At 35.5% G+C, this 27,569-nt stretch overlaps 1 protein-coding gene across 5 annotated transcripts in view; it reads left to right on the top strand.

Moving 5' to 3' along the window:
* TAB2 (TGF-beta activated kinase 1 (MAP3K7) binding protein 2) overlaps positions 1 to 27,569 on the top strand; it is an 86,985-nt gene that overhangs the window by 23,225 nt on the left and 36,191 nt on the right. The window contains exons 1-3 of one of the 5 annotated variants that reach the window (XM_082669231.1): positions 985 to 1,039; positions 1,797 to 1,945; positions 24,965 to 25,155. The exons of 1 other annotated variant lie outside the window; for it this stretch is intronic. In XM_082669231.1, coding sequence (XP_082525357.1) covers positions 25,054 to 25,155 — 102 coding nt within the window. In that variant the 5' untranslated portion in view covers positions 985 to 1,039; positions 1,797 to 1,945; positions 24,965 to 25,053. Of the gene's footprint in view, positions 1 to 984; positions 1,040 to 1,796; positions 1,946 to 16,122; positions 16,145 to 24,964; positions 25,156 to 27,569 lie in introns of those variants that run through there. 3 more of the 5 variants (XM_082669230.1, XM_082669233.1, XM_082669232.1) reach the window with 3 other exon arrangements.

Below are 27,569 nucleotides of genomic sequence, written 5' to 3' on the forward strand. Positions count from 1 at the left end.
TTTTTAAAATTCCTTGTGGCCTGCGATAATGCTCTATTACTTGGTAATGCCAGGGAAGGTGTAATCTGATCTTTGAACCATATTTGGTAAATAATAATTTTGTGTGGAACCCACTGTTCTATCAGTAAGAGGAAAATTATTGCTCAAATGTAAGGCTTTTCTTTGCCCTTAAAGCATTTCCTGACTTAAAGACCTAGTTAGATCATACATTGATTCCTTTTGTTTTTTAAAAGGCACTGTATCCCAGATCTATAACCTTTTAACCTGTTGACAAACGTATTTTCTCCTTTACTTGGAGGAGGAAGAATTACATGTCTACTTACTTGTTTACCACTAATTCTCTTTATATCCTAAATGTAAACTGTTATATTTTTATTTATCATCAATTCTCAGAACTGAGCGTTCTTACATTTGCTTTGTTCTGAAATCAGTGTTGATGAATCAGTTATATCTCTTAGGATGTGACACAGTTGAGTTATTTAAACCTAAAGCTTGTTACACAGCTATTGCTTTAGCATTTATTAAAATGAAAGCTTAAGTATACTCATATGTTTAGAACAAAAAAATAATGTTCCATTATGCAGAAAAATGTATTGAATACCTACTGTGTGCCAGGTCATTAGGTGCTAATTCTCATGACAATCCAGTGAGGTGGGGGATGGTATCCCATTTAATAGACCGGAAACTTCTGCAGAGTTTTAGTTTATACTGGAACCAGATTTGAACCTAGATCTTTCTCCACCTGAATATTTTTACCTGCAACATGCCATCACAGAAGGTGGAAAATTGACATTTTTCTTAAAAACTACTTTCATTTTATTTTGCTTTGTTGTGTTTCTAGTTACTAGAAATGCAGGGAGTTAAGTTCTTTGAATCCTTGTCTTCACTACTTTTTTGTCCTGTTACAGTTCTCACAATCTGCCATCATTTGACAGCAGCAGAGGGTTCAGTTTATTTTGACTGCTGTGGGATTGATTCGTTTCTTAGAGAGAGACTCCTAAGGGTATCAGCTCACCAAACATAAGGACATCATTTCCAGGTCCTAGTAATCTAATTAGTACAACAGTCTAACATTTTTAATAGCCTACCATTTCTGTAACCTTTGTAGTTGCAAGTTTTGTGTGTGTGTGTTTTTTTAAATAATGTGGACCTAACCAAAAAAAAAAAAAAAAATCATTGAATCTGTTTTGGTAATGGAAAAAAGAATTTCCAGTGTGGTTAAGAACCACATCTTATGAGCTGTTCTTTGCCTCCCTCTTTAAGAATTACAAAGTATTTTTAAAAATTGGAACTTGAAATTCAGTTCATTGCTTGGATATATATAAAGCATTTCTTAAGAAACCTCTGACAATTGATTGTAGGAATTTAGGGGAACAATTAGAAGATGATTGGAAATAAGATAGCAAAAGAGAAAACTGACCTGAAAATGAGGACTTTACAATTCCAGTTTTACCAATGAAAGTGAATTTATTGTTGTTTTTCTCGTTCTTTTATACTCTGTGGTTCCATATTGGACAGTCTATTGCTAAAAGCCAATAGAGATTTCATAAAGGCTACTGTTTTAGTTTCTAGAGTTAGGAGTTCAGAGTGGAGTTGTGTAGATTAAGACAATGACTGAACTAATGCAAATAGCATCTTCTGGTAACTTGTAATTTAAGAGATTCTTTTCCACTTAAGAATATTTCATGTGAGAGACATTGGGGACTACCTCACTGCTATTAGATCTCAATGTTATCTGGTCACGTTTCTTGTTCTGCCTACCCCTAGTTTACTCTAGTTTCTCTTCTGCTTTCAAGGCTCCAGACCCAGTTCCTGGACCTGCCCTGGAAAAGAAGTATCCAGTAGAGATGAGCTCACTGCAGTTACTTAATTAAAAATTTGTAAGCTGCAAAAATGGCAATGGGCCAATCAAGAACAGCTACCATTTGAATTTTTCTATTTCCAGGTATGCTAAAGTCCATGGTACCAGCCAAGCTTAGCCATGTAACTGCCTTACTATGAAATCTATAATAACCAACACTTTACTTTCAAAACTTGTGGTCATCTTGCTTTAAAGTTTGGTAACATCCCTAACACCTAGATAACATGCAGCTAGTATTGACTTTAATGTACCTTTGCCTGAATATTTCTAATTTAACTTGTTTGCTAGTAGTAGCAAACTAATGCAAAAACCATTTAAGAAAAATAAATTTGACATGCTATTGAGTTAAGCCCTGTAAATCTCCAAAAAGTACTCTGGTCTTCATTGAAAAGTAAACAGTAACCACAAAACTGTCTTCCTTTAAGAGGTTCACATGTGGTACAAGTAGTTTAGAGAATTAAATGAAACCAGTTCTCTGTCCTGAGATCCTCAACTATTCTGCACTACGAATGCCTTCACATAAAGAGTTAATATGGCTTTCAAAAATTGGAAGAAGATTCCTAGATAGAATCAAGTAACGTATTATGTAATACTTTTGCCTGAAGAATTTAATTATATTTTAAATGTACGTATATAACTAGTATTTGCTATGTTTTTACTTGATTGCTCAAAAGAAACCAAAGTCATTAGTAGTTGGAATGTCGTGAAATTTAACAACAAAACTAAAAACTAAGGTTTCTTGCTACCTTAGATTTTAACCGAGAAAAAACCACTTATGAATGGTTAGAGGGCTGAGGTCACTTAGCTTTTAAGGACATTTACTGCTTTTACCAATTTGTATAGATTTAGAAATAATTAATCCATAAAAGGTGACTTTATTTACTAAATGGGTAGATGACCTTACACATCCTTTGATTTTAAAGTTCAATTCAGTTAGGTTAGAGATTACCCAAAATTGAACAGAGGAATTTTATATCCCAGTTGTGATTTTAAAAGATGATTCCAATATTCTAGCTTATGCTTTGTATTCCTTCCTCCAGTGTTAATGCATAATGAATTTAATGTCAGCCAGTCTTGTCAGCATTAGGTCACTGATTATGTGCCACTTCATTTGTTTGGTATGGAAATAATTATATCTCACTGAGTGTTGAATTAGGACTGGAAAGAGTTACTACCAGAGTTACTATAGGGTCATTACCACTGGTAGGTGAATTGAAGGGGAAATTAGAGAGAATTGCTTCAGAATTTCAAGTTGTACTGGTTATCACTGGGGCTATGAGTAATGGTGAAAGTTTTCTACATTATTAAATGCAAATTGTGTATAAAACACTGTGCTAGGCACAGTAGGGATGTAAAAATAAATAAAACTTGCTTTCAGTCAGTTTACAAACAAGTGATACAAAAAAAGTATCATAATAGAGATAAGCAATGTACTTGAGAGTGCCAGAGAGAATCAACTTTGTAGAGAAGGTAATATTTCTACAAAACCTTGAAGAGTAGATAGAACTGTTTAGCGAGAGTGACAAGAGTACTCCTAAGTTATGGAAGTCAGAGTATATAATATATGCTGAAAATTGTGAGCACTCCAATGTGCCTACAGAATAGTAGGGTACAGAAGGAACATGATGGGTGATGGAGCTGCGTCACACATGCTTTCAAATGTCTGATGAAGGAGTTTGGATTTAGTCCAGTAGGTAATGAGAATCCATTGCAGGTTTCTTAGCATTGGCACACTTAAGTCAGTGAGGCTTTTGAAAAGCTGACTGCAGTACAGTGAGGCTTTTGAAAAGCTGACTGCAGTACAGTAATTGATAAGGTTAGAGATTAGGCAGTAGGAACACCTATAAAGGACAACACTTATTGTTATGTGATTGGGCATTATGTGTGAAGAGTTTTACCTGCAGTTTCTCATTTAATCCTTACAAGAATGTTGTAAGAAGTAATTGAAATAATACAGGTTAACAGCGTTTATCACAGAGCCCAACCTGTAGTGAGGCTAAACCAGAGTGGTTATGCTATAGGTTCAGAGGAGAGTGCTCTTGTCCACCTTTATGTATGGACGTTTAAATCTCGTCTGTCAAGACTCCTGATGATTGAGCGTTGTTGCAGTTGCTAACTGTATCGGTAACAGTTTCAGCATTGATAACATAGGCTTTGAGTTATTTGAAAGTACATTGAGTTGGCTCAGTTCAGGTACTTGCAAATAAATTCTTTCTATTCTGCTCTTACTCTCCTACCCACATATCAGAATACAAGTAGTGTTATGGGGAAATATGTAGGAAATAACTTTATAGGGAAAATATTCTGCTTTAAGCTCAATTGTTTATGCTTAATTATACAAGTAATACATGAATATATATCCTTATAAAAAATTCAGACATAACAGAGATGACTAAATCTCCTTGGTCCATCTTCCATCCATGTGTCCCTTTACCCAGCCGGCTCTCATTAGTGTTACCCTTTCAGAGCATTTCCTGTGCATTCATATAAAAATAATCTGTCTAAAAATTTTTTTGTATCCTTTTTTTTTAACACAAAGAGTATCATTATACATGGGTTTTGCATCTTTTTTCATTCAGTAATGTCTTATAGGTCTTTGCATATAATTACTTGGATATCTTACTCCACTTAAAAAAAAGTTGTATGATGTTCTTTAGTATTGCTATACAGTAATTTATTTATTCATTCCTCAATGGTCATTCAGGTTGTTCTTTTAGTAATATACACTCCAGTGACATCCTTATGTGCTCCTCTTTAAACACATGTGTTTGTCCATAGGTTAGATACTTTATATTGTTATAGATAGAGCTCTGGTACTTAATGATCAGCAACAAATTTCATTTACAACTGATTGCGCTAGCACTGGGTAGTGACACCACAGTTGAGAACTGCTGGCCTAGAATACTGTTCTGCTACTGACTTAGTTGGAACTGTAGATATATCTCTTAATACGTCTTTCCATGATTCTCTTCAGTTAAAAAGAAAAAAAAAATGGTTTACCTGTTGTCTTCTCTGCTTCACATGTGGGGAGGATGAAGTAAGATAACAAATATATGCTATAAGAAGTCCAATATAAATCTGAATTCTACTAATTTATAATCTCAGAAGCAGGGACCATATTTTATTCATCTTTGCATGTTTAGAACACATTACCAGGCTTATAGTGGGCAATGTTTGTGGAATGGATCCCAGATATCAAGGTGAACCAAAAAGTAGATCATATTTATGAGAAAGTTCCAGGCCACTATAATTTTCTTAGCTCTTTTACATTATCTAGAATCTGTACATTTTTCACTGAAAACTTTCTACCTTTTTAGCCTTATCTCACTTACCCTTCTACACTACAGCTATAATTCTTCAAATTTATTCTTTCATGGTCTTTCCCGCAACACAAACAGTAGTCAGTGATATCCTGCAAGACTTTTATGATTCATCTGTAATGGCTAAGTTCAAGCACTACATTCTTTGTGAAGTTTCTCCTGCCTCTCCTTAATTCCTAAGTTTCAGACACTTCCTCCTGATCTCCACTGCAGCTTATACACTGCTAAATGGCACAGAGTGAATGTTGCTGAATGAATGCATGCCCACCTCTGGGACTTGGTGGAATGTCACAGAACCAGGCAGGGCTTGGAACTTCAGAGATAAATTATCTGAATCTGGAAAGTGAGAGGCATGTTGTTCTTGCTGACTTGTGGGATTCAGCACATATGGTGCAGAGGAAAGCAATTAAGATCATCTATGATATGCCTGTGCCTACCCTACTTCTTCAGCCTCTTCCTTTATCACACTTTTTCACTGTTAGTCTCACTCCCTGCACTTCAACATTAACCAGCTTCTTGTGGTTTTCCAAACTTGCCATGCATTTAAAGTCTTTTCCCAGACAACTACTTATGTTTGAAATATTCTTTCCCTCTTGCCTGACAATCTAGCGAACACATTTTTATCTTCCAAGACCCAGCTTAGGTGTTGCCTTCTTTATTTTATTTTTTTTAAATTATAATCTTGTGATCGTTTTGTTTTTCGTGTCATCATTCTTTTTTTTGAATTTTATTTATTTTTTTATATAACAGGTTCTTATTAGTTATCCATTTTATACATATAAGTGTATATATGTCAATCCCAATCTCCCAATTCATCCCACCACCACCATCCTCCCCACTACTTTCCCCCCTTGGTGTCCATACATTTGTTCTCTACATCTGTGTCTCTATTTCTGACCTGCAAACCGGTTCATCTGTACCATATTTCTAGGTTCCACATATATGCATTAGTATGCGATATTTTTTTTTTCTCTTTCTGACTTACTTCACTCTGTATGACAGTCTCTAGGTCCATCCACGTCTCTACAAATGACACAGTTTCGTTCCTTTTTATGGCTGAGTAATATTCCATTGTATATATGCACCACATCTTCTTTATCCAGTCGTCTGTCAACGGGCATTTAGGTTGCTTCCATGTCCTGGCTATTGTAAATAGTGCTGCAGTGGACATAGGGGTGCAAGTGTCTTTCTGAATTATGGTTTTCTCTAGATATATGCCCAGTAGTGGGATTGCTGGGTCATATGGTAGTTCTATTTTTAGTTTTTTAAGGAACCTCCATAGTGTTCTCCATAGTGGCTGTATCAATTTACATTCCCACCAACAGTGCAAGGGGGTTCCCTTTTCTCCACACCCTCTCCAGCATTTGTTGTTTCTGGATTTTCTGATGATGCCCATTCTAACTGGTATGAGGTGATACCTCATTGTAGTTTTGATTTCCATTTCTCTAATAATTAGTGATGTTGAGCACCTTTTCATGTGCTTCTTGGCCGTCTGTATGTCTTCTTTGGAGAAATGTCTATTTAGGTCTTTTACCCATTTTTTGATTGGTTTGTTTGTTTTTTTTTTTAATATTGAGCTGCATGAGCTGTTTATATATTTTGGAGATTAACCCTTTGTTGATTCATTTGCAAATATTTTCTCGCATTCTGAGGGTTGTCAATTCGTCTTGTTTATGGTTTCCTTGGCTGTGCAAAAGCTTTTAAGTATCAATAGGTCCCATTTGTTTATTTTCGTTTTTATTTCCATTACTCTATGAGGTGGATCAAAAAAGATCTTGCTGTGATTTATGTCAAAGAGTGTTCTTCCTATGTTTTCCTCTAAGAGTTTTATAGTGTCCGGTCTTACATTTAGGTCTCTAATCCATTTGGAGTTTATTTTTGTGTATGGTGTTAGGGAGTGTTCTAATTTCGTTCTTTTACATGTAGCTGTCCAGTTTTCCCAGCACCACTTATTGAAGAGACTGTCTTTTCTCCATTGTATATCCTTGCCTCCTTTATCATAGATTAGTTGACCATAGGTGTGTGGGTTTATATCTGGGCTTTCTATCCTGTTCCATTGATCTGTATTTCTGTTTTTGTGCCACTACCATATTGTCTTAATTACTGTAGCTTTGTAGTATAGTCTGAAGTCAGGGAGTCAGATTCCTCCAGCTCCATTTTTTTCCCTCAAGACTGCTTTGGCTATTCAGGGTCTTTTGTGTCTCCATACAAATTTTAAGATTTTTTGTTCTAGTTCCGTAAAAAATGCCATTGGTAATTTGATAGGGATTGCATTGAATCTGTAGATTGCTTTGGGTAGTAGAGTCATTTTCACAATGTTGATTCTTCCAATGCATGAACATGGTATATCTCTCCATCTGTTGGTATCATCTTTAATTTCTTTCAGCAGTCTTATAGTTTTCTTTTGTCTTTTGTCTCCTTAGGTAGGTTTATTCCTAGATATTTTATTCTTTTTGTTGCAATAGTAAATGGGAGTGTTTCCTTAATTTCTCTTTCAGATTTTTCATCATTTGTGTATAGGAATGCGAGAGACTTCTGTGCGTTAGTTTTGTATCCTGCAACTTTACCAAATTCATTGTTTAGCTCTAGTAGTTTTCTGGTGGCATATTTAGGATTCTCTGTGTATAGTATCATGTCATCTGAAAACAGTGACAGTTTTACTTCTTCTTTTCCAATTTTTATTCCTTTTTTTTCTTTTCCTTCTCTGATTGCTGTGACTCGGACTTCCAAAACTATGTTGAATAATAGTGGCAAGAGTGAACATCCTTGTCTTCTTCCTGATCTTAGAGGAAATGCTTTCAGTTTTTCACCAGTGAGAATGATGTTTGTGGTGGGTTTGTTATGTATGGCCTTTATTATGTTGAGGTAGGTTCCCTCTATGCCCACTTCCTGGAGAGGATTTTTTTTTTTTTTTTTTTGCCATACTTGGGCCTCTCACTGTTGTGGCCTCTCCCATTGCATAACACAGGCTCCAGACGTGCAGGCTTAGTGACCATGGCTCATGGGCCTAGCCGCTGCACGGCATGTGGGATCTTCCCAGACCGGGGCACGAACCCTTGTCCCCTGCATCGGCAGGCAGACTCTCAACTACTGCGCCACCAGGGAAGCCCATCTGGAGAGTTTTTGTCATACGTGGGTGTTGAATTTTGTCAGAAGCTTTTTCTGCATCTATGGAGATGATTATATGGTTTTTATTGTTCAGTTTCTTAATATGGTGTATCACATTGATTGATTTGCATGTATTGAAGAACGCTTGCATCCCTGGGATTAAGTCCCACTTGACCATGGTGTATGATCGTTTTAATGTGTTGTTGGATTCTGTTTGCTAGTATTTTGTTGAGGATTTTTGCATCTATATTCATCAGTGATACTGTTCTGTAATTTTCTTTTTTTGTAGTATCTTTGTCTGGTTTTGGTATCAGGGTGATGGTGGCCTCGTAGAATGAGTTTGGGAGTGTTCCTCCCTCTGCTATATTTTGGAAGTGTTTGAGAAGGATAGGTGTTAGCTCTTCTCTAAATGTTTGATAGAATTTGCTTGTGAAGCCATCTGGTCCTGGGCTTTTGTTTGTTGGAAGATTTTTAATCACAGTCTCAATTTCAGTGCTTGTGATTGGTCTGTTTATATTTTCTATTTCTTCCTGGTTCAGTCTCGGAAGGTTGTGCTTTTCTAAGAATTTGTCCATTTCTTCCAGGTTGTCCATTTTATTGGCATTTAGTTGCTTGTAGTAATCTCTCATGATCCTTTGTATTCCTGCAGTGTCAGTTGTTACTTGTCCTGTTTCATTTCTAATTCTATTGATTTGAGTCATCTCCCTCTTTTTCTTGATGAGTCTGGCTAATGGTTTATCAATTTTGTTTATCTTCTCAAAGAACCAGCTTTTAGTTTTATTGATCTTTGCTATTATTTTCTTTGTTTCTATTTCATTTATTTCTGCTCTGATCTTTATGATTTCTTTCCTTCTGCTAACTTTAGGTTTTGTTTTTTCTTCTTTCTCTAGTTCCTTTAGGTGTAAGGTTAGGTTGTTTATTTGAGATTTTTCTTGTTTCTTGAGGTAGGCTTATATTGCTATAAACTTTCCTCTTAGAACTGCTTTTGCTGCATCCCATAGGTTTTGGATCATATTGTTTTTGTTGTCATTTGTCTCTAGGTATTTTTTGATTTCCTCTTTGATTTCTTCAGTGATTTCTTGGTTATTTAATAACATATTGTTTAGCCTCCATGTGATTATGTTTTTTCGGGTTTTTTTCCCTGTGATTGATTTCTAATCTCATAGTGTTGTGGTCAGAAAAGATGCTTGATATGATTTCAACTTTCTTAAATTTACTGAGGTTTGATCTGTGACCCAAGACGTGATCTATCCTGGAGAATGTTCCTTGTGCACTTGAGAAGAAAGTGTAATCTGCTGTTTTTGGACAGAATGTCCTATAAATGTCAGTTAAATCTAGCTAGTCTGTTGTGTCATTGAAAGCTTGTGTTTCCTTATTAATTTTCTGTTTGGATGATCTGTCCATTGGTGTAAATGAGGTGTTAAAAGTCCCCCACTATTATTGTGTTACTGTTGATTTCCTCTTTCATAGCTCTTAGCAGTTGCCTTATGTATTGAGGTGCTCCTATGTTGGGTGCATATATATTTATAATTGTCATATCTTCTTTTTGGATTGATCCCTTGATCATTATGTATTGTCCTCTCTTGTCTCTTGTAATATTCTTTATTTTAAAGTCTATTTATCTGATACGAGTATTGCTACTCCAGCTTTCTTTTGATTTCCATTTGCATGGAATATCTTTTTCCATCCCCTCACTTTCAGTCTGTATATGTCCCTAGGTCTGAAGTGGTTCTCTTGTAGACAGCATATATATGGGTCTTGTTTTTGTATCCATTCAGCAAGCCTGTGTCTTTTGGTTGGAGCACTTAATCCATTCATGTTTAAGGTGATTATCGATATCTATGTTCCTATTACCATTTTCTTAATTGTTATGGGTTTGTTTTTGTAGGTCCTTTACTTCTCTTGTGTTTCCCACTTAGAGAAGTTCCTTTAGCATTTGTTGTAGAGCTGGTTTGGTGGTGCTGAATTCTCTTAGCTTTTGCTTGTCTGTAAAGCTTTTGATTTCTCCGTTGAATCTGAATGAGATCCTTGCTGAGTAGAGTAATCTTGGTTGTAGGTTCTTCCCTTTCATCACTTTAAATATATGATGCCACTCCCTTCTGGCTTGTGGAGTTTCTGCTGAGGAATCAGCTGTTAACTTTATGGGAGTTCCCTTGTATGTTATTTGTCATTTTTCCCTTGTTGCTTTCAATAATTTTTCTTTGTCTTTAATTTTTGTCAATTTGATTGCTACGTGTCTCGGTGTGTTTCTCCTTGGGTTTATCCTCCCTGAGACTCTCTGCGCTTCCTGGACTTGGGTGGCTATTTCCTTTCCCATGTTAGGGATGTTTTCAACTATAATCTCTTCAAATATTTTCTCAGGTCCTTTCTCTCTCTCTTCTCCTTCTGGGACCCCTATAATGTGAATGTTTTTGTGTTTAATGTTGTCCCAGAGGTCTCTTTGGCTGTCTTCATTTCTTTTCATTCTTTTTTCTTTATTCTGTTCCATGGCAGTGAATTCCACCATTCTGTCTTCCAGGTCACTTATCCGTTCTTCTGCCTCAGTTATTCTGCTATTGATTCCTTCTAGTGTATTTTTCATTTCAGTTATTGTATTGTTCATCTCTGTTTGTTTGTTCTTTAATTCTTCTAGGTGTTTGTTCTTTAATTCTTCTAGGTCTTTGTTAAACATTTCTTGCATCTTCTCCATCTTTGCCTCCATTCTTTTTCCGAGGTCCTGGATCATCTTCACTATCATTATTCTGAATTCTTTTTCCGGAAGGTTGCCTATCTCCACTTCATTTAGTTGTTTTCCTGGGGTTTTATCTTGTTCCTTCATCTGGTACATAGCCCTCTGCCTTTTCATCTTGTCCATCTTTCTGTGAAGGTGGTTTTTGTTCCACAGGCTGCAGGATTGTAGTTCTTGCTTCCGCTGTCTCAGTGTTGCCTTCTTTAATTAATCGTTTCCATAAACCCTCCACTTCCCTCAGAATTGATGGGTCCCTTCTTTGTTTCCCATGTATACTGCAGCACAACTCAGTTACAGTTCAGTTATTATATTTACTTGTTGATGTATTGTCTTCCCCTACTAAAATGTAAATTTCTTGAGTGGAGGCAACTGTGCTTTTATTAATTTTAATATTTTCAGCACCCATTATCATATAGAGTGACTAGTAGACACTCAACAAATGTTTATTGAGTAAGCAAAATATGTATACTATATAGTACATATGCAAATATAATATATAACAGTAATATATTAGAAAATGTGTCATTTCATAAATCAAAATATGAAGTAGATGATCACTTTCATATATTTTTGCAGTTCATATTTTCTTATTATGAAAGTCTCTAGATTTATGGATAAGCATTGTATAATGAGATTTCTGGTTCTTTATTCAACTATATTATACAATTAAAAATATTGAGTATTCTCTAAGGGTATCTATAATTGTTTGGAGAATTGTGAAATAGCTTTATATGTAATAAATCTGCTGAGATAGAAGTTTCTGTACAGTTTTGAGATTATTCTTGACCATCTAATATAAAATTCATTCCCCATAACTATAACAAGATTAATAGCCATCTTTTCAACAGTTTTGTAGTGTTAGATTTGAAAGACTGGCACATAACTTAACAAAAAACAAAATTACTTTATTTTAGAGAGTTGATTCAATTTAATATTGTTTCACTGTTTTAACCACTCATTTTAAATACACTATAATTTCTTTTGAAAATTCTGAATACTGTTATAGTAATGAAATCTTTCTTTTAAATGTTTTCCTTTGCACATAGATCCTATGTACTTTCTCCATTAGCAGGCTTAGCAGTCTCATGATTCACCACAGTTGTCAATTACCAATCAAGTGTATGTATATGATTTTAAAATTACTGATATAACTTTTTGTTAGTTATTAAAAGGTTTTGGAGATCAAGAATAACTGTCCATTTATACTGTGTCTAACTCATGAAGTTAATCATCACACTCTCAGTGCCGTAACACACACACATACCTAGCATCTGGCCAGCAGTCTACACTGGGGAGAAGTCAGCTAAGGGCCATGACAGTAGAAAGAAGATGGGCAAAGTTAGATGAGATGAACAGAAAAAACAGGGGTCAAGGAAGGGGTTGAAACTACATGGAGATGGTGAAACTTTTTATAACTTTCTCTGAATCTTCATCTTAAAATGCCATTCTAGATTAATATTTTAACCACATTATTATAATTTTTACATGTCACTGAGACTGTTAGTTCATTCCAAATGTTTATGGTTGATGTAAGATGTAAACTGGTTCTTTCAAGTGCTTTCATTTCTTTTTCTCCTCTTTTTTTCCCTTTTACCCATAAATAGGAGCTTATTATCATATCACATATTTATATCATGTTTTCTTTTAAAGATATTTGCATACAGGATGCATTATCCAAAAATTACATGAAAAGGGGCTCACTCAGAAGTAACTTTGTTTCCATCTTAAAGCCCTAATGTATTGAAAGATAATAATGGGGTATGAATTGGAAAATACACACAAGGTAGTTAGTTATATAATATGTTTTGATGGATTATAACCATTCTGCCTTAGATTTATTGCACTTTTCTTGATCCTTAGAAAATGGTAGCACTCACCACAAAACCACAATACATAAATTGCCAAGTGTGGCTGACTTGCACATTCCTTTTAGAGGAACTTATAACTGGTAAGCCTTTTAACCATAAGAAATGGTCAACATTCAATGAACTTGAGGCAGTGTATTAAATGAGAAAATTGGGTAATTTTTTTTTAAGAGGAGGTAATGTGGATCATTATGTTACTTCAGTTATTAATATTTACTGTTTTTCTTTAGAAAATAAATTACTGTAGGCTTATAAAGTTGAGAAATACATTTTCTGGTAACATAATCCTTTGTTCCCTTTAATCTTTTAACTAACACTAAATCTGAACATGATAGGTAAAGTAAGTAGCATTTAGGTGACTAACTTGGTGTGTTTCTGTTATTTTATTTTTGCAAATATCTATGTAAAATGATTCAGTATTACAGCTGTTTTATGCTAAAGTTTATGCTACAGGTGAATTATACTTACCCTGTTTTTAATTGTAGATGATGATAGTATTTGAATTTTAGATTTTTAATTGCCATAGCTATAATTCTTACATTTTAAATGTTCGGAAAATAACTTGATATTATAGAATTTGGGGGGCAGTGAGTTTGCTTTGCCTTAATAAAGATGTAATATCATGCTCCAAGAAATACAGTTCTAAAAATTTGCTGTTGAAGTTAATTTTGAGATTTTTCATTATTCAATTAATGGCATTTGTAAATTCTTTTAAAGTTAATCAGATGTGAAGTGCATCAACGATTACCTACTTGGCATTTGATGAGATACTTACATATTACACCAATAATGAAAAAGGTATTTTAAATAGTGTATATAATTAGGAAGGTAATACTTTTTTTTTAAGTTTAATTCTGAAATCTTCATTGAGGCCAAAAAGTTTCAAAACTTGCTTTAACTTTAAAAAAGTTATAGCTAACTCACTGCACAGTCTGATCCTGTCAGCCAGTCCACAGAGAGACACAAGTTAAAATTAGTAATAAGAAACTGTTAACATCATATTGACAACCAAATATGTAAGTTGAAACATTCTACCTTCCAATTAGACATCCTGGGGAGTTGAGTAACCGTTGTTGAGGTCAGGGGCTTTGCAGTACAAACAGTTCTGTTAAAATTTGACATATGTGTTCCTAAAAAACACCATACTATGGAAAATAATACAGTCAAAAAATAAAAAAACAAAACCCTACAAGACTTACGGGAAACATGGAATTGGGGTACAACACTCAAAATGTCATCAGTGAACATTTAGAAAGATAGGAACCTTAAAAAACATGATAGTATAGTTTTACACATGTTAAGTGGCTAAGAAATATGTAAATACTTGTACAATATTTATACAAATAAATATTGTATTTTGCTTTTAAACCCTCCTGAAGTTTGCCTTGTAAAAGAAGTTTCCACATAGTTGTGGAAGCTTGCTATTGTGAAGTGGTTGAAGAAGGGTTTTCTGAAATCACAAGGGAAGTTGAACACAAGTTGTGGATGGGTGTGACTGATTCCACGAAGATGCAGTGAGCTGAGGTAGCTGGCAGATGGTTGAGGTGTGTTCACATTCACATTTTGTGTATTCACATGCAGCTTGTTTCAGCTGAGTATGGTTTTCTGCATTCACCTAGTGTTTCTGGCAGATAAAATCACAGCAAAATTCATTTAGTGTTCAAATTGTTCCCTAACATATCAATTGCATTGAAACAAATTTACAGTTTCAAAACAAGTATTACAGCAGCACTGACATAGCCAGGGGTAAGGCAGACACTTTAGTTTGGAGGGATAGCTACCATTTTTTATAGTAGTCTTTAATCTAGATGTATTCTGATCTGTATTTAGAGATTTATTGCAGCAATATTTTTTGAACATCTACTACTTGCCTTACACTTTCTAAGTGTTTAGGGTACAGCAGCGGTGAACAAGGTAGTCTCTCCACTTTGAAACTGACATTACTTGTGTAAAAATTTCTGTTTGTTGTCAAGGGTTAGTTTTAGGAGGTAAAATTGGATAGATAAATGGAAGAGGAAGTCTGGTAAAAGGAGTCTACTGGGCGGGCAGCAAGGCTTTTCTCTTACCTCTTAAATATATATACTTTTATAAGACAATTTCCTAGGGTTCTATCCAACTCAAGATTTCATTGTTTATAGAAAAAACTATCGTCTCTGGAAGTCACTATGGAAATCAGAGTTAAATTTTAGGATGGTATATATGGTTAAAGTGGAAAGACTTTCTTGTCCACAAGCTAAAGGAGAATCCTAATGCAGTTGAGAAATGAACTTTAGTTTTATATATTTCTTCCTATTTCTCTGTGATATTTCAACATGAACTGTATTTTTTTTTGTTATAATAATTAAATTTGTTCCAGCAAAACTCAACCATGTACAAACTGGGCAAAGATAAAATATGTATACCAGTTTACATAATAATACTAAACCGTTAGTGTTAACTCAAGATCTTCTATGATAAAGGCCACTGTACACTTGCAGCCTTCATTGGCCTTTCTCGTCTTCTCTTGTAGATACTCACCACCCCAAACTCCTTCTTCATAATTCCCTTTCCTCCTGTCCCTCCTTCTTTTAGCCAGACAGGTGACTGACTCATTGTCTCCAGAACCTGCCCAGTATTTGGTTGCCTTGCTTCATACTTTAACCTTATTTAAGTACCCATGATTCAAGACCCTCCCACACCTTCCCTCAGCCCAGAGAGCCCTTTAAACACCTATAGCACAGTTTATATCACTTATCTGGCACTTATATGCAACCTAATATTTGGTTTTCAGGTAGCTTTATCTGAGTTACCTAATTAAAACAAATTATTTGTCCCATATACATGGGAAAGGAAGGCCTCAAAGGCTCAGTCAACTCCTTCAATATTCTGCAGCCAGAGTGGCCTGCAGCTGTGTTTGCTAAGGTTTTGTTCCTTTGTACTTTGTGGAAATTCATGATATTTAGAATAAATAATTATTACTACTAGTGTTTGTAGTTTTTGCTACAGGCCAGGCAAGTGTAATACCATTAATTTTCACTGTGTTATCACTAATCCTGTAAATTCTTGGAGTTTCCTTCATTTTACAAGGAAGAAATGATAGTGTTAATGGCTACCATTTACATAAGCTATTTTATTTACTTGTTTGCTTGCTCTGTGTTCCTTTTTATTATCTTATGTGTATTACTCAAAATCATGTGAGGTAGCTACTCTGTCATCACCATTTTGTAGGTGAAGAAACTGAGACACAGAGGAGTTTAATGATTTGCCCAAGAAGACACTGCAAGTAAGTGACAGATTAAATTTCATAAATAAATGAGCACAAATTATAGAATCCTAGAATTTATACTTAACCAGCTATTTAATTGTCTCATCTTATTAAATGAAACAATGCCCACTAATGTAGAAATTGAGGGTGAAATATTTAGCAGTGTTATTTCTGTTTTTAACTATTAATATGTTCTTTTGCCAGAAAATTTTAGAAACAGATGGTTAGAGTATTGTTTCTTGAAATTCTACTGCTTAGGAAAGTTTTAAGCTTATCTGAGAGTTACATTTAATTTATTCATTGATTTCTTTTTTTTAATAAGACTTTAATAATAAAGGCCAACACTTTGTCAAGTTTAAATTACATAAATCTAAGTAGTTTATATAAGATACATTACCAGTTACTCCGTTTTTATTTATCTTTTTATAAATTAATTAATTTATTATTTATTTATGGCTGCATTGGGTCTTCGTTGCTGCACGCAGGCTTTCTCTAGTTGTGGTGAGTGGGGGCTACTCTTTGTTGTGTTGCACGGGCTTCTCACTGTGGTGGCTTCTCTTGTTGCAGAGCACAGGCTCTAGGCACACGGGTTTCAGTAGTTGTGGCATGCGGGCTCAGTAGTTGTGGCTCACAGGCTCTAGAGCACAGGCTCAGTAGTTGTGGCGCACAGGCTTAGTTGCTCCGTGGCACGTGGGATCTTTCTGGTCTAGGGATCGAACCCATATACCCTGCAGTGTCAGATGGATTTTTTTTTTTTTTTTTTTTTTTGCGGTACGCGGGCCTCTCACTGCCCTGGCCTCTCCCGTTGCGGAGCATGGGCTCCGGACGCGCAGGCTCAGCGGCCATGGCTCACAGGCCTAGCCGCTCCGTGGCATGTGGGATCTTCCCAGACCGGGGCACGAACCCGTGTCCCCTGCATCAGCAGATGGACTCTCAACCACTGTGCCACCAGGGAAGCCCTGTCAGATGGATTCTTAACCACTGCACCACCAGGGAAGTCCACTCCTTTTTTCTTAAAAGTTAGATCTCTGGGAATTTTGCTTTCCTCCATCATTTATTTTGTATGGTACCTCCTGGCCAGGAGCAGTCAACTTTAATCTTTTACATATCGGTATAGTCATAGTTTGGGGGTTTTGTTTGTTTTTTAATCTCTTGTCAAGGTTTGTTTAAAAGTAATACATCTCATCTAAATCTATAATTTCAATAGCAGAATAGTAGTGTTTACCCCTATCCCCTCCCCTCTCACTTCTCCCCATTTATCCTGGGGTTAGAATTGCGAGAGCTTTGCTGTTTTCTTGGACTTGATGGAAAGCCAGCTTTTGGTCACATATGGTTAATATTCTACAGTTTTTTCATTAACAACACACACACTTTTCTTCCCAAAATGCTAGTAGGGGAAGGACCTTGGCAATATAATCCACCCCTCATAATAGATTAAGTGTAGGCTAACAGTATTTACAGGAAAAAGTAATATAAATACTGAATATGGATTTAAGCAAAAAATTGTGAAATAAGTATTGGGCAGATGGACATTGGAGTGAAGAAGCATGGTTATATTATGGGATGGGAACTAAGTTATAAAGCTAACTCTTCATTTTCCACAGTAGGAAGTCCATAGAAAATGTACAAAATTGAAAAATCAAGAAACAGCCCTATAATCATCTTTGTATAATGTGGAGAAACAGCTCAGTGTTGACAGTGGAATATGGAATAGGATAAAAGTGGAGAGGCATGAGACAGGGAAATTGCTGGTTTCTCGATAAACTTTGTAGTACTGTTTGGCTTTTAAAAAACTATGTACATGTTTTCTTCTTTAAATTTTTATTTAATTTTTCATTATAGGGTATATCCTTAAAATAGTTCCGGAACAAAAAATTAAGATATTTTAAAATCAATTTTTGTATATAATGTTTAGTGTTTGGGCTGGAAGGAATGTTGGCCTTTAGGGAAAAAATTAATAATGACTGTATGATGTTTTATACATAATATAACCAAGAATATTTTTCTTTGACTGTTCTTAAATTATATGGTAGGATTGTCTCATCTATGCTCAGATTTTAATTAATGCCAGCACCATAGATGCCTCTCAAATGTTTATCTGCAGCCTAGACCTCTCCTCTGAGCTCCAGGTCCATATATCCCAACTCCCTCTGTGATATCACTGTTTTGAGGTTTTAAAGGTACCCTCGACTCAGTATGTTCAAAACTAAACTCAGAATCTACCCCTTTGTTTTCTTGGACCTTTTCTGTTGTTCCCTAGTTTATAGATGGGACCACCATCTGAGCAAATAAGAAAGCAACCTTTATACCTCCTTCTTTACCCCAGTATCTAATCCATCTCAAAGTTCTATTAAATTTTACTTCCTAAATATCCCTGAAGATTTTCCTTCTACTCACTGTCCATTGCTATCTCTGCAGTTACAAGCTATTAACTATTTCATGGTTACACTACAGCATTTTTCTAACTGGTCTTCTCATATATTCTTTTGCCCCTTTTCTCTGTACTATAGCCATTCTTCATACATACAGGTTTTCTTGATCATGTCACCTTTCCTGCCTCTGAGCTTAAATCTATCAGTGGCTTCCCATTACCCTGAAGCTAAAACCTCCAAATTTTAATGGCCCAAAAGGCACTTCACGATGTGGCCCCTACCTTTTTCTTGCTGCTGCTCTTTATAGTTTTTCCTCATGTACTCCTTTCCAGTCTGTTTTTGAATGATGTGAAACGGATGAAAAAGACTGCTGTGTCAGCAACAAGGTAGACTGAGATAGCAGGCAGCAGATCTGGTAGCAGGAGGCAGACAGAATATAAAATAGTGGACACGTTAAAATAGTTACCTAAATTATGAGCTTGTTTTGATGTGCCTTTAATCCAGGAATGTCTGTGACCTGGAGAGTAAGGGTATAGACTCTAATACTTGTATCTCCAACATGATATCTGCTGCATACTAGGCACTCCTTAAATTTGTGGGTTGTGGATGGTGATGATAGTCTAATTTTAAATATCCAGTTACCTCATAAATGCTCAAATTTTGATCAGACCTATAAGTTCTGTTGCTTTTCTTTATTGTTGTTTTTTAATCTGAAGACTGTGGTCTCTTCTTGTGAGTACAGTTAAACCATTATTTGTGTTATACTCTTACAGTCCTGGAAGAATTCACCATGGTAAACAATAGTGAAAATGAAGACTTGATAATTATCATAACGTGAAGTCTGAGTGAGCCATTAACTGATACTTAGTACTCTGCACTGTCATAATATTGAGAGGTCAGAAATAAATTGCTTACATACTCTAAGAAAGGAAAGAATATGGCACATTTTGTAAATCTTTCCAGTATATTTATGGTTGGGTTTTGTAGTACTGTGTATACTCTGCTACTGTTTAGAATCCTTAAGAAATTATTCCTCCTAGATCATTTGAGCTGGTGGCAGGTTAGGTGCCAAAATTTTGCACCTACTGTTAGAAGCATACCTATAAAGTATGACTTCTTTATTTTCTCAGAAGAGCAGTCATTTTGCATCTTAACCATAGAAAATATATTTTTGTTTATTATTAGAAATAATTTTCCAGAGTAAGTTGTAAGGTATTTCTTGGTTTTCCTTTCGTAATTAAATAAATACCTGTTTGTTTCAGTAATGTGTTTAGTTGTAAAACTTATTCATTCACCCACAAAGGCTATATTTAAAAATAGTTATCTTGCCTTGTCCTTAAAGTTTACTTTTGCTGGATGCAGGATGTGGGTTGATTGTTTATTTTCCCTTTCAGCACTTAAATTTTGTCATTTCGGTATCTTCTGGACTCCACTGTTTTTGATAAGAAGTCGGCATTCATTTGAATTGTTGTTTCCCTGTATTTCGTTTCTTCGGCTCCTTTCAAGATTTTTTTTTTTCTTTGGTTTTCAGCACTTCGACTGTTAGGCCTCTCTGTGGTTTTCTTTGGCTTTTCCTGTTGAGGGTTTGCTGATCTTCTTGATCAAGATCTTTTTGTTTGTTTGTTGTTTTTAAAACAGGCTCTGGCCAGTTTTATTATAGAAAAATTTTGCATGATTTACTTTTCACTAATCTGTTTTGGCATGCTTCTAATGATATCAGAATCACTTGGATCATTGATAGCCATTGTGCATATTCTTTGGTATTTCCCACATGCTGTGCCCAATTCAACATTATTGCCACTGTAGATGGATACCAGTTTTGGCCAACATGGCATAATACTCTGTTTCAGATTTCCTCAATCTGAGCAGTTGTAGGTGAGGATGACAGGTTTCACTTTGCCTTGTCTTATTTTCAGAGCCTGCATGTACCCCAGCATGTACTTTCCACTTTTCATAAGGAGTTGGAATCTTGAGTTGATCTAGAGTCTAGAGTTGATTGACTTAGGCAACTTTTTTGTCTTCTTTGTGACCACCACCTTCCTGCCTTAGGTGCAGGATGGCGCCCAACCAAGAGCAACCTCCAAGATGGCCGGGGAGCCAGTCAAGACCTTCTGGATGTGTAAATTTATATCATTTACTAACTTGGGGAAATTTTTAGCCACTGTTTCATTAAATACTTTTTTCTACCCCATTCTCCCTCCCCTTTTCTTCTGGATTTCCACTTACAGGTATATTATATTAGAGTTATTGATTCTTTCTCACAGGTCCCTGAGGGTCTGTTCATCTCCCTACCTCAACCATTTTTTTTTTCCTCCACTCTTCAGGTTAGAATGATTTCTGTTGCTTTGTCTTCAAGTTCACTGACTCTTTCTTCTGTCATTTCTGATCTGTGGTTAAATCTAGCCAGTGAATTTTTTTATTTCAGACATTTTTCACTTCTTGAATTTGCATTTTTTTAATAGTTTCTTTCTTTTTTTTTTTTGGCTGAGAAATCCAAGTATATTTGCCTTTACATTCTTGAACATAGTTAAAATAGCTGCTATAAAATCCTTATGTGCTAATTTTAGCATCTGGGTCATCTTGGGCTTGGTCTCCCTTAGTTGCCTTTCTCTTGAGAATGGGTCAGTTTTTCCTGTTTCTTATGTGTAGTAATTTTAGTTTATAACTTGGACATTATGAATGACACATTGTAGAGACTCTGGAGTCTATTATGTTCCTCTAGTATTGATGTTTGGGTATTGATGTTTGGTTGGTGGTTTGCTTCCTTACTTGTTTGTTTCAGTAGGCAGTTAACTTGGCTCAACTCAAACTTCAAACTGAAATGTCAGTTCTGTTATTTTAGCCTTAGCCTGGCTGTTTGGAATCTCTCGCATATGTGTAGTTTGGGGATCAGAGATACGTGCAGAATTTATACACAGAATTTGGTGCTTCTCTCCTTTCTATGATTTACTGGCTAGATTTTCAGCTGTTGTGGTCGTGCCACAACATGACCTATCCTTTGGTTCATTAAGTGAGTAAGACTATGGATTTACTTGTTTGGGTTTTAGCTGAGCAAACCAACTGAGGCCTGCTCTCTGGCTAAAAGCCATTTAAAAAATGGAAAATCACCCTGTGCTGTCCACTTCTTCTACGTACTGACTTCCTTCACCTCCCCACCCCCAGCACCACCACTCCCCCTTTGCTGTTTCTGCCTTCAGTCTCTTTATGCGTTGTCTAGTTATAGAAGTTGCTCATGAGAGAATTCGTCCAGTAGGAGCTACTTAGGCATTACAGGAAGTGGAATCCCTAAAATACAGTTGTACGTTTGAACAATTTTCTTGTTTGTGTACTTGATAGTCTTTATTAGAAAGCAAGCAAGTGTGATAAGAGTTTTTCAAAGAACTTTAGAAATTTCTGTATATGTTTTAACAATAGAATAAGTTGAAATTTATTTACATGATTCATCTGCTTTTAAATAAGAAAGGTTGTCCTGAATTAGACTGAGAATTTATTTATTTGCCTCTCCCTCAAATTATGTATATAAATTTCCAATCTAGGTTATTTGAAATGCATGTTAGAAGCAAAAAATATGAAGAAACCATACAGTAAAACCTTTATTTCATCCAACAAATGTTACATCTTTGACTTAGATCCTGGGGATACAGCAGTGAACTTCAAAGTTCGTAATCCTGCGGAGCTAACGCTTTAGGGATAGGCAGGTGGGTAGGTAGGTATGTCAGATATTGATAAATGCTATGAAGTAAAAGCAAGGTATGAGGATGTGATAGGGAGGGAAGGGAAACAAGTGTGGCATTATTTTAGATAGATTGGTCAAGGAAGCAGTCTCTGAGGAAGTGACATTTGATCAGATATGTTAATGAAGTAAGAGAGAAAGCCATGCAAGTATCTGAGTGAAAAGTGTTCCAGGCAGAAGGAGCAAGGAGTCTAAAAGTCCTAAGGGAGGAATGAGATTGGCTTCTCTTTGGAAAGTAACCAGTATGAGGGAACTTAGTTTGGAACTGAGGGAATAAAGATGGTGGTAGGAGACAAAGCCCCAGGGGTGGTAGTTAGCCAGGGGCCTTGTTTAGGATTTTGTGCTGGGGAAATGATTGTTCTGATTTACTTTTCACAAAGATCACTCTGTTCAATAGAGTGGGAGGTGGGGGTAGAGCAAAGAGTTAAGGCAGGGAGGAGACCAGTTAGGAGACCTTCGCAGTAGTAGTCTAGGTGAACTATGATGGCAGCTTGGACAAGAGCGGTAATAGAGGTGGGGAGAAGTGGTCAGATTCAGAATATTCTTTTGCAGATAACAACCAACCAAACTTTATAATGGATTAGATATGGCATGTGAGAAGGAACAACTGAATGATTGGTGGTACCATATACGGAGATGAAAGAGACTGGGAAAGGTTTGGTTTGGATGGGGGAAAATTGAGAGTTCAATTATGGACATAGTAAGTTTGAAGTGAATTTTAGATATCCAAAAGGATATGTGAGGCAGGCAGCTGGTTATATTAGTCTGGAACTCAAGGGAGAGAGAGCTCCCTTGGTGTTGGACATACAGATTTGCAAAGCCTCTCTTTAAAGTAGTGTGTTTGGATGAGATTACCTTGAAGAGGAATGTAGGTGTAATTGAAAAGAAACCCTAGATCTGAACTCCATAACTCACCAACATTTAGATGTTCCAAAAGGGAAGAGGATCTGACAAAGGAAACTGAGAAGGAGCTGCTAGTGGGTAGGAGGAAATCCAGAAGAGTATAAATCTCAGAGGCCAAGTGAAGAAATTGTTTAAAGAATGAGGGAGTGGTTGACTAGTTCATAAGCTACAGAGAGGTCTGGTGAGATGAGGCCTGAGGAGTGACTGTTAAGTTTGACAACCTGAAGATCCAGGACAGCTTTGATAAGTGTAGTTTCAGTGGAGAAAAACTATGAAAACCTGACTGGGGTGGATTTAAAAGTGATAAGAGGAAGGAAATGAAGACAAAGTATAAACCACCCTTTCAAGGAGTTTAGCCCAAAAGAGGGAATGGGCAGATAAATGAGCTGATAGCTGGAGTGAAGTCAAGGAGGCTTTCTCAAGATGAGCAGTACTGTAGCCTGTTTATCGCCCTTTATTGTTATGTTTAAATATCTTTACTAATTTCCAGTACTTTTCTTTTCTCCTGCAACCCTTTTCTAGAAACACTACATTGAGTGCTAAAAATTGTGTGTGTGTGTGTGTGTGTGTTTTAGAAATAGATTTGAGAAATGTGTAATGCAGATAACTTGGTTTGGCAGTGCTTTTACCTATGAGATGTAACTAAGCTAAAGTCACACAGACAAAAGAATTAAGGAAGAATTAACCAAATGGTAATAAAAAGCTTGAGAGTCTTTACCAAACATGATATCTCAATGAGCTTTTATTGTGTTGAGGATTCGGGAGGCCTGTCATAACTAAATTTACTCAAAAGTGTTTTAATATCTACTGTTATGCTGAAAACTGTCTACAAAGCACTAGGTGTGTAATAATGGACAAAAGAGACCTAATTCCTATATTCATAGAGTTTACAGACTTGTATTTAAGCTTATGGAAAAGAGAAATGCTACAGATAAGAAATTTGTTTTAAAGAGATTGTCGTATTGTCAAATTTATACTAAAATGAAATGTATTTTAATTATTATGCAAATGGAATGATTTTAAATATTTTAATATGTTATTTAGGTTTAATATACTTTATACTATTTATATCCCAAAGAGGCTTTCAAGATTAAGCACGGTTTACATTAGGAATATTAGGAATATAAATAAGTTAGGTAATTCTCAACTTGGGCCATACGTTAGAATCACTCGGGGAGCTTTTAAATATCCACACACTCATGCTGCTCCCAGCCAATTAAATCAGAACCTCTGGGGTTGGGGCCCAAGCATTAGCATTTTTAAAATACTGATTTTATAGAAACAGAGGGAATAAAATGCTGCTAAGGCCCTGAGAATGAATTGATTACACATTTAAAGATTAAGTATATCTGAAAATTAAGGCAAAATATCAAATGTTTTGATTCACAGATCAGTTTTAGACAAAGCAGGCAAAGCTATTTGTAGGACCAAGCTTTTTCAGGATCCAAACTTTAAAAATTTTAAGTAGAATAAACAAGATTACTTACCTTAGACTGTCCTCTGATCATTAAGAAAAAAATCAGTAAAGTTACTCAGTTTTCCATTTTAAAACAACCTTGACAGTTTCTTATTTGAATGCCTTTTGGCACAGCCATTATAAAGCATACAAATACATAGGAATTAGAACATTTTAAAGTTTGCCACCAGTAGTTATAAACTGACAAGACAGTATAACTATATGGGAAGCATTATAGGACTAAATAATATTTTTATAGTTTATATTAAATGTTAGGTACTAAAGCACATACCCTTTTGTATTGAAATTTTAAATCCACAACAATATTCATTCTATAACAGTTCTCATTAAAGTTTTTTTTCTTTCTTTCACAGAAAATGCTTGGACAGAAGAGATGAGTACTGTTTCCACTAAGGCCTAGAATTGCCTACTGTACAAATAGTCCTGATCAGGCAATATACGAATGGCCCAAGGAAGCCACCAAATTGATTTTCAGGTTTTACATGACCTGCGACAAAAATTCCCTGAAGTACCTGAAGTTGTTGTATCCAGGTGCATGTTACAGGTCAGTGTTCAATGATTTCTGAATTTATTAATACAAACTTGGTATTTTTTTAAACACTGAAAGAAAACTCTTTTATCTTCTTTGGCATTAGTGTACTATGATGGAGAGATGAGCTTTGGTGTCTGATAGTCATGTGGCCTTTAGCAAGTTGTTAGGCTCTCTGTACCCCATCTGTCATATGGATCATACCTACCTTGTAAAGTAGATGTGAGGATTAAATGAGATCTCAATATAAAGCATTGATACATGGTCCACACTTACTATGAGCTTGCTTCACTCCCCCCTTTCCCCATTTTGCCAGAACTTTTAAAAATTCCAGGTCTTCATATGAAAGTGAGAAAATCATTAAATAAGGAATCAGGAAACTTGAGATCTAATCCTAAATGGGCACCCTAAACATATTTGACAAGTAATATGCCTTCTTTTGTACTTTAGTTTTCTTATTTGTAAAATGAGGAAATTTGACTAGACAATGCCTGAAGTCCCAATTCTAAAGAAGAAAAATGTTTATTTTTAAGTTTTCCAATTAATACCACTATCTAATAAATTTTTACATTTTTCTTAGTACGTACAATTTTAGAAATCCGTAATTCTAAATAGTTAGTGATAGTGTACCTTCTCATTTGATTAAACTGGAAACCTTTCTATCAAGAACTATTTTTCAGCTTGTTAAAATGGAGATATAAAAAAGTGATTTGGTTTCAGACATATTTATTCTTGATGAATGATTTTTAAAGTTTGAAATTATATGAAACTTTAAAGGCTCAATATCTGTACTTGATATCAAGTGACTACATTTTGTTCACACCCTATCATCTTTTTATCTGTACATTTAATTGGTCTACCCACCTTTAGTCTAACCCAGCTTTGGTCGCTCCTATCTATCCTCCTCACTTCTGCTAGAAATGTCTTTTTAAATGCAGGTTTTATCATATTTACCTGTTTAAAAACCTCATGGTTGTTCCCCATACCCTTCAGAGTAAAGTTTATATATCTTGACTAGGACATACTAGGTCTGTGATCTAAAATCGTGCCTTCTTCTGCAGCATGATCTCTTACCCAGTCCCTCCTCCCTCACACCCTATGCTATAATCATCCTCAACTGATTGGAATTCTCCAAACACGTCTGGCTCTTTCTGTGGTATATTGTTTAAGAGCATATGTTTTGAGTTAATAATACTGTATTGTATATTTGAAATTTGCTAAGAGAACAGATCTTAAGTATGCTTACCACCAAAAAAGAAAGAAAGAAGCCAGGGTGGGAGAGTTGGGGGATGGATGGAGGAAGGAAGGAAAGAACAGTTGACTATGTGAAGTGGTGGATGTGTTAATTGTAGTAACCATTGCACAATGTATATGTATATTAAATCATCACATTGTATACCTTTAAAAAACATCATGTACAACCAAAATATATACAATTTTTATTTATCAATCATACCTCAGTTAAAGCTAGGGGGAAATAAATTTAAAAATTTAAATAATAACAAATAGTATATATTTTCCTGATAGAGACTTGAGTTCAAGATTTGACAGTTATTAGCAGCAATTGAATTAACCTCTCTGACCCCCATTTTCCTCAGGGGTACAATGGGAATAAAGAAAGTTCACAGAGAGTTAAATGTGATAATGCAGGAAAGCAACTAAGGATACCTGATTCATAATGAGTGCTCAATAAATGTTAGCAACCAATACGAATAACAGTAATAATAGTGGAAGGCCCATAATGAATATTTGGTGAATGAATCAATAGTCCATATTTGTTGATATCGGATGTGCAGCGAAATGAAAGAGGAAAAAAGGGTAATAAAAATGGAGCCAGAAGCTAAAGAAAGTATGGGAAGAAGCAGAGATAGGGGAAGGTATCTTCCCCTAGAACTCAGGTACCTCTTCCTAATTTTTCAAATAGCATTTTCTGATAAGACTATACTGAGAATGTTCAGTGAATCATTGAAAACTACAAAAATATTATATATAGGTTCTTCAATAAGATTGTATAAGATTTGCTACTGAAAGAACTGTCCAGAACATGGAGGGGGTGGGGAGGGAGGGAGGAGAGAGAAACTCTTACAGTATGATCTTCAGGATATATTAAGTTAAAAAAAAATGTAGAGCAGTATATATAGATGTATGTAAATACATCTATAAATAAATATTCACATGTATGTACGTCTGCCCCTGTTTGCATGAGGAAATACTGGAAGGATTAAAAACAAAGTTAATAAAAGATGGTTACCCATGGTGGGCAAGGAGGAACAGGCCAGATGGGAGTGAGACTTCTCAGCGTGTATCTTTTAATATTGTTTTGATCTTTGTAAATGAATTACCTAGTTTTTTAAAAAATAAAGTAAGTAAACATGTTTTCAACTTTACCAAAAAATAGAAAATAGATGATTTAGAATTTCTTTTGGGCC

The sequence above is a fragment of the Grampus griseus genome (genome assembly GCF_964374135.1).
Source record: "Grampus griseus genome assembly, chromosome: 13".
Lineage (NCBI taxonomy): Eukaryota > Metazoa > Chordata > Mammalia > Artiodactyla > Delphinidae > Grampus > Grampus griseus.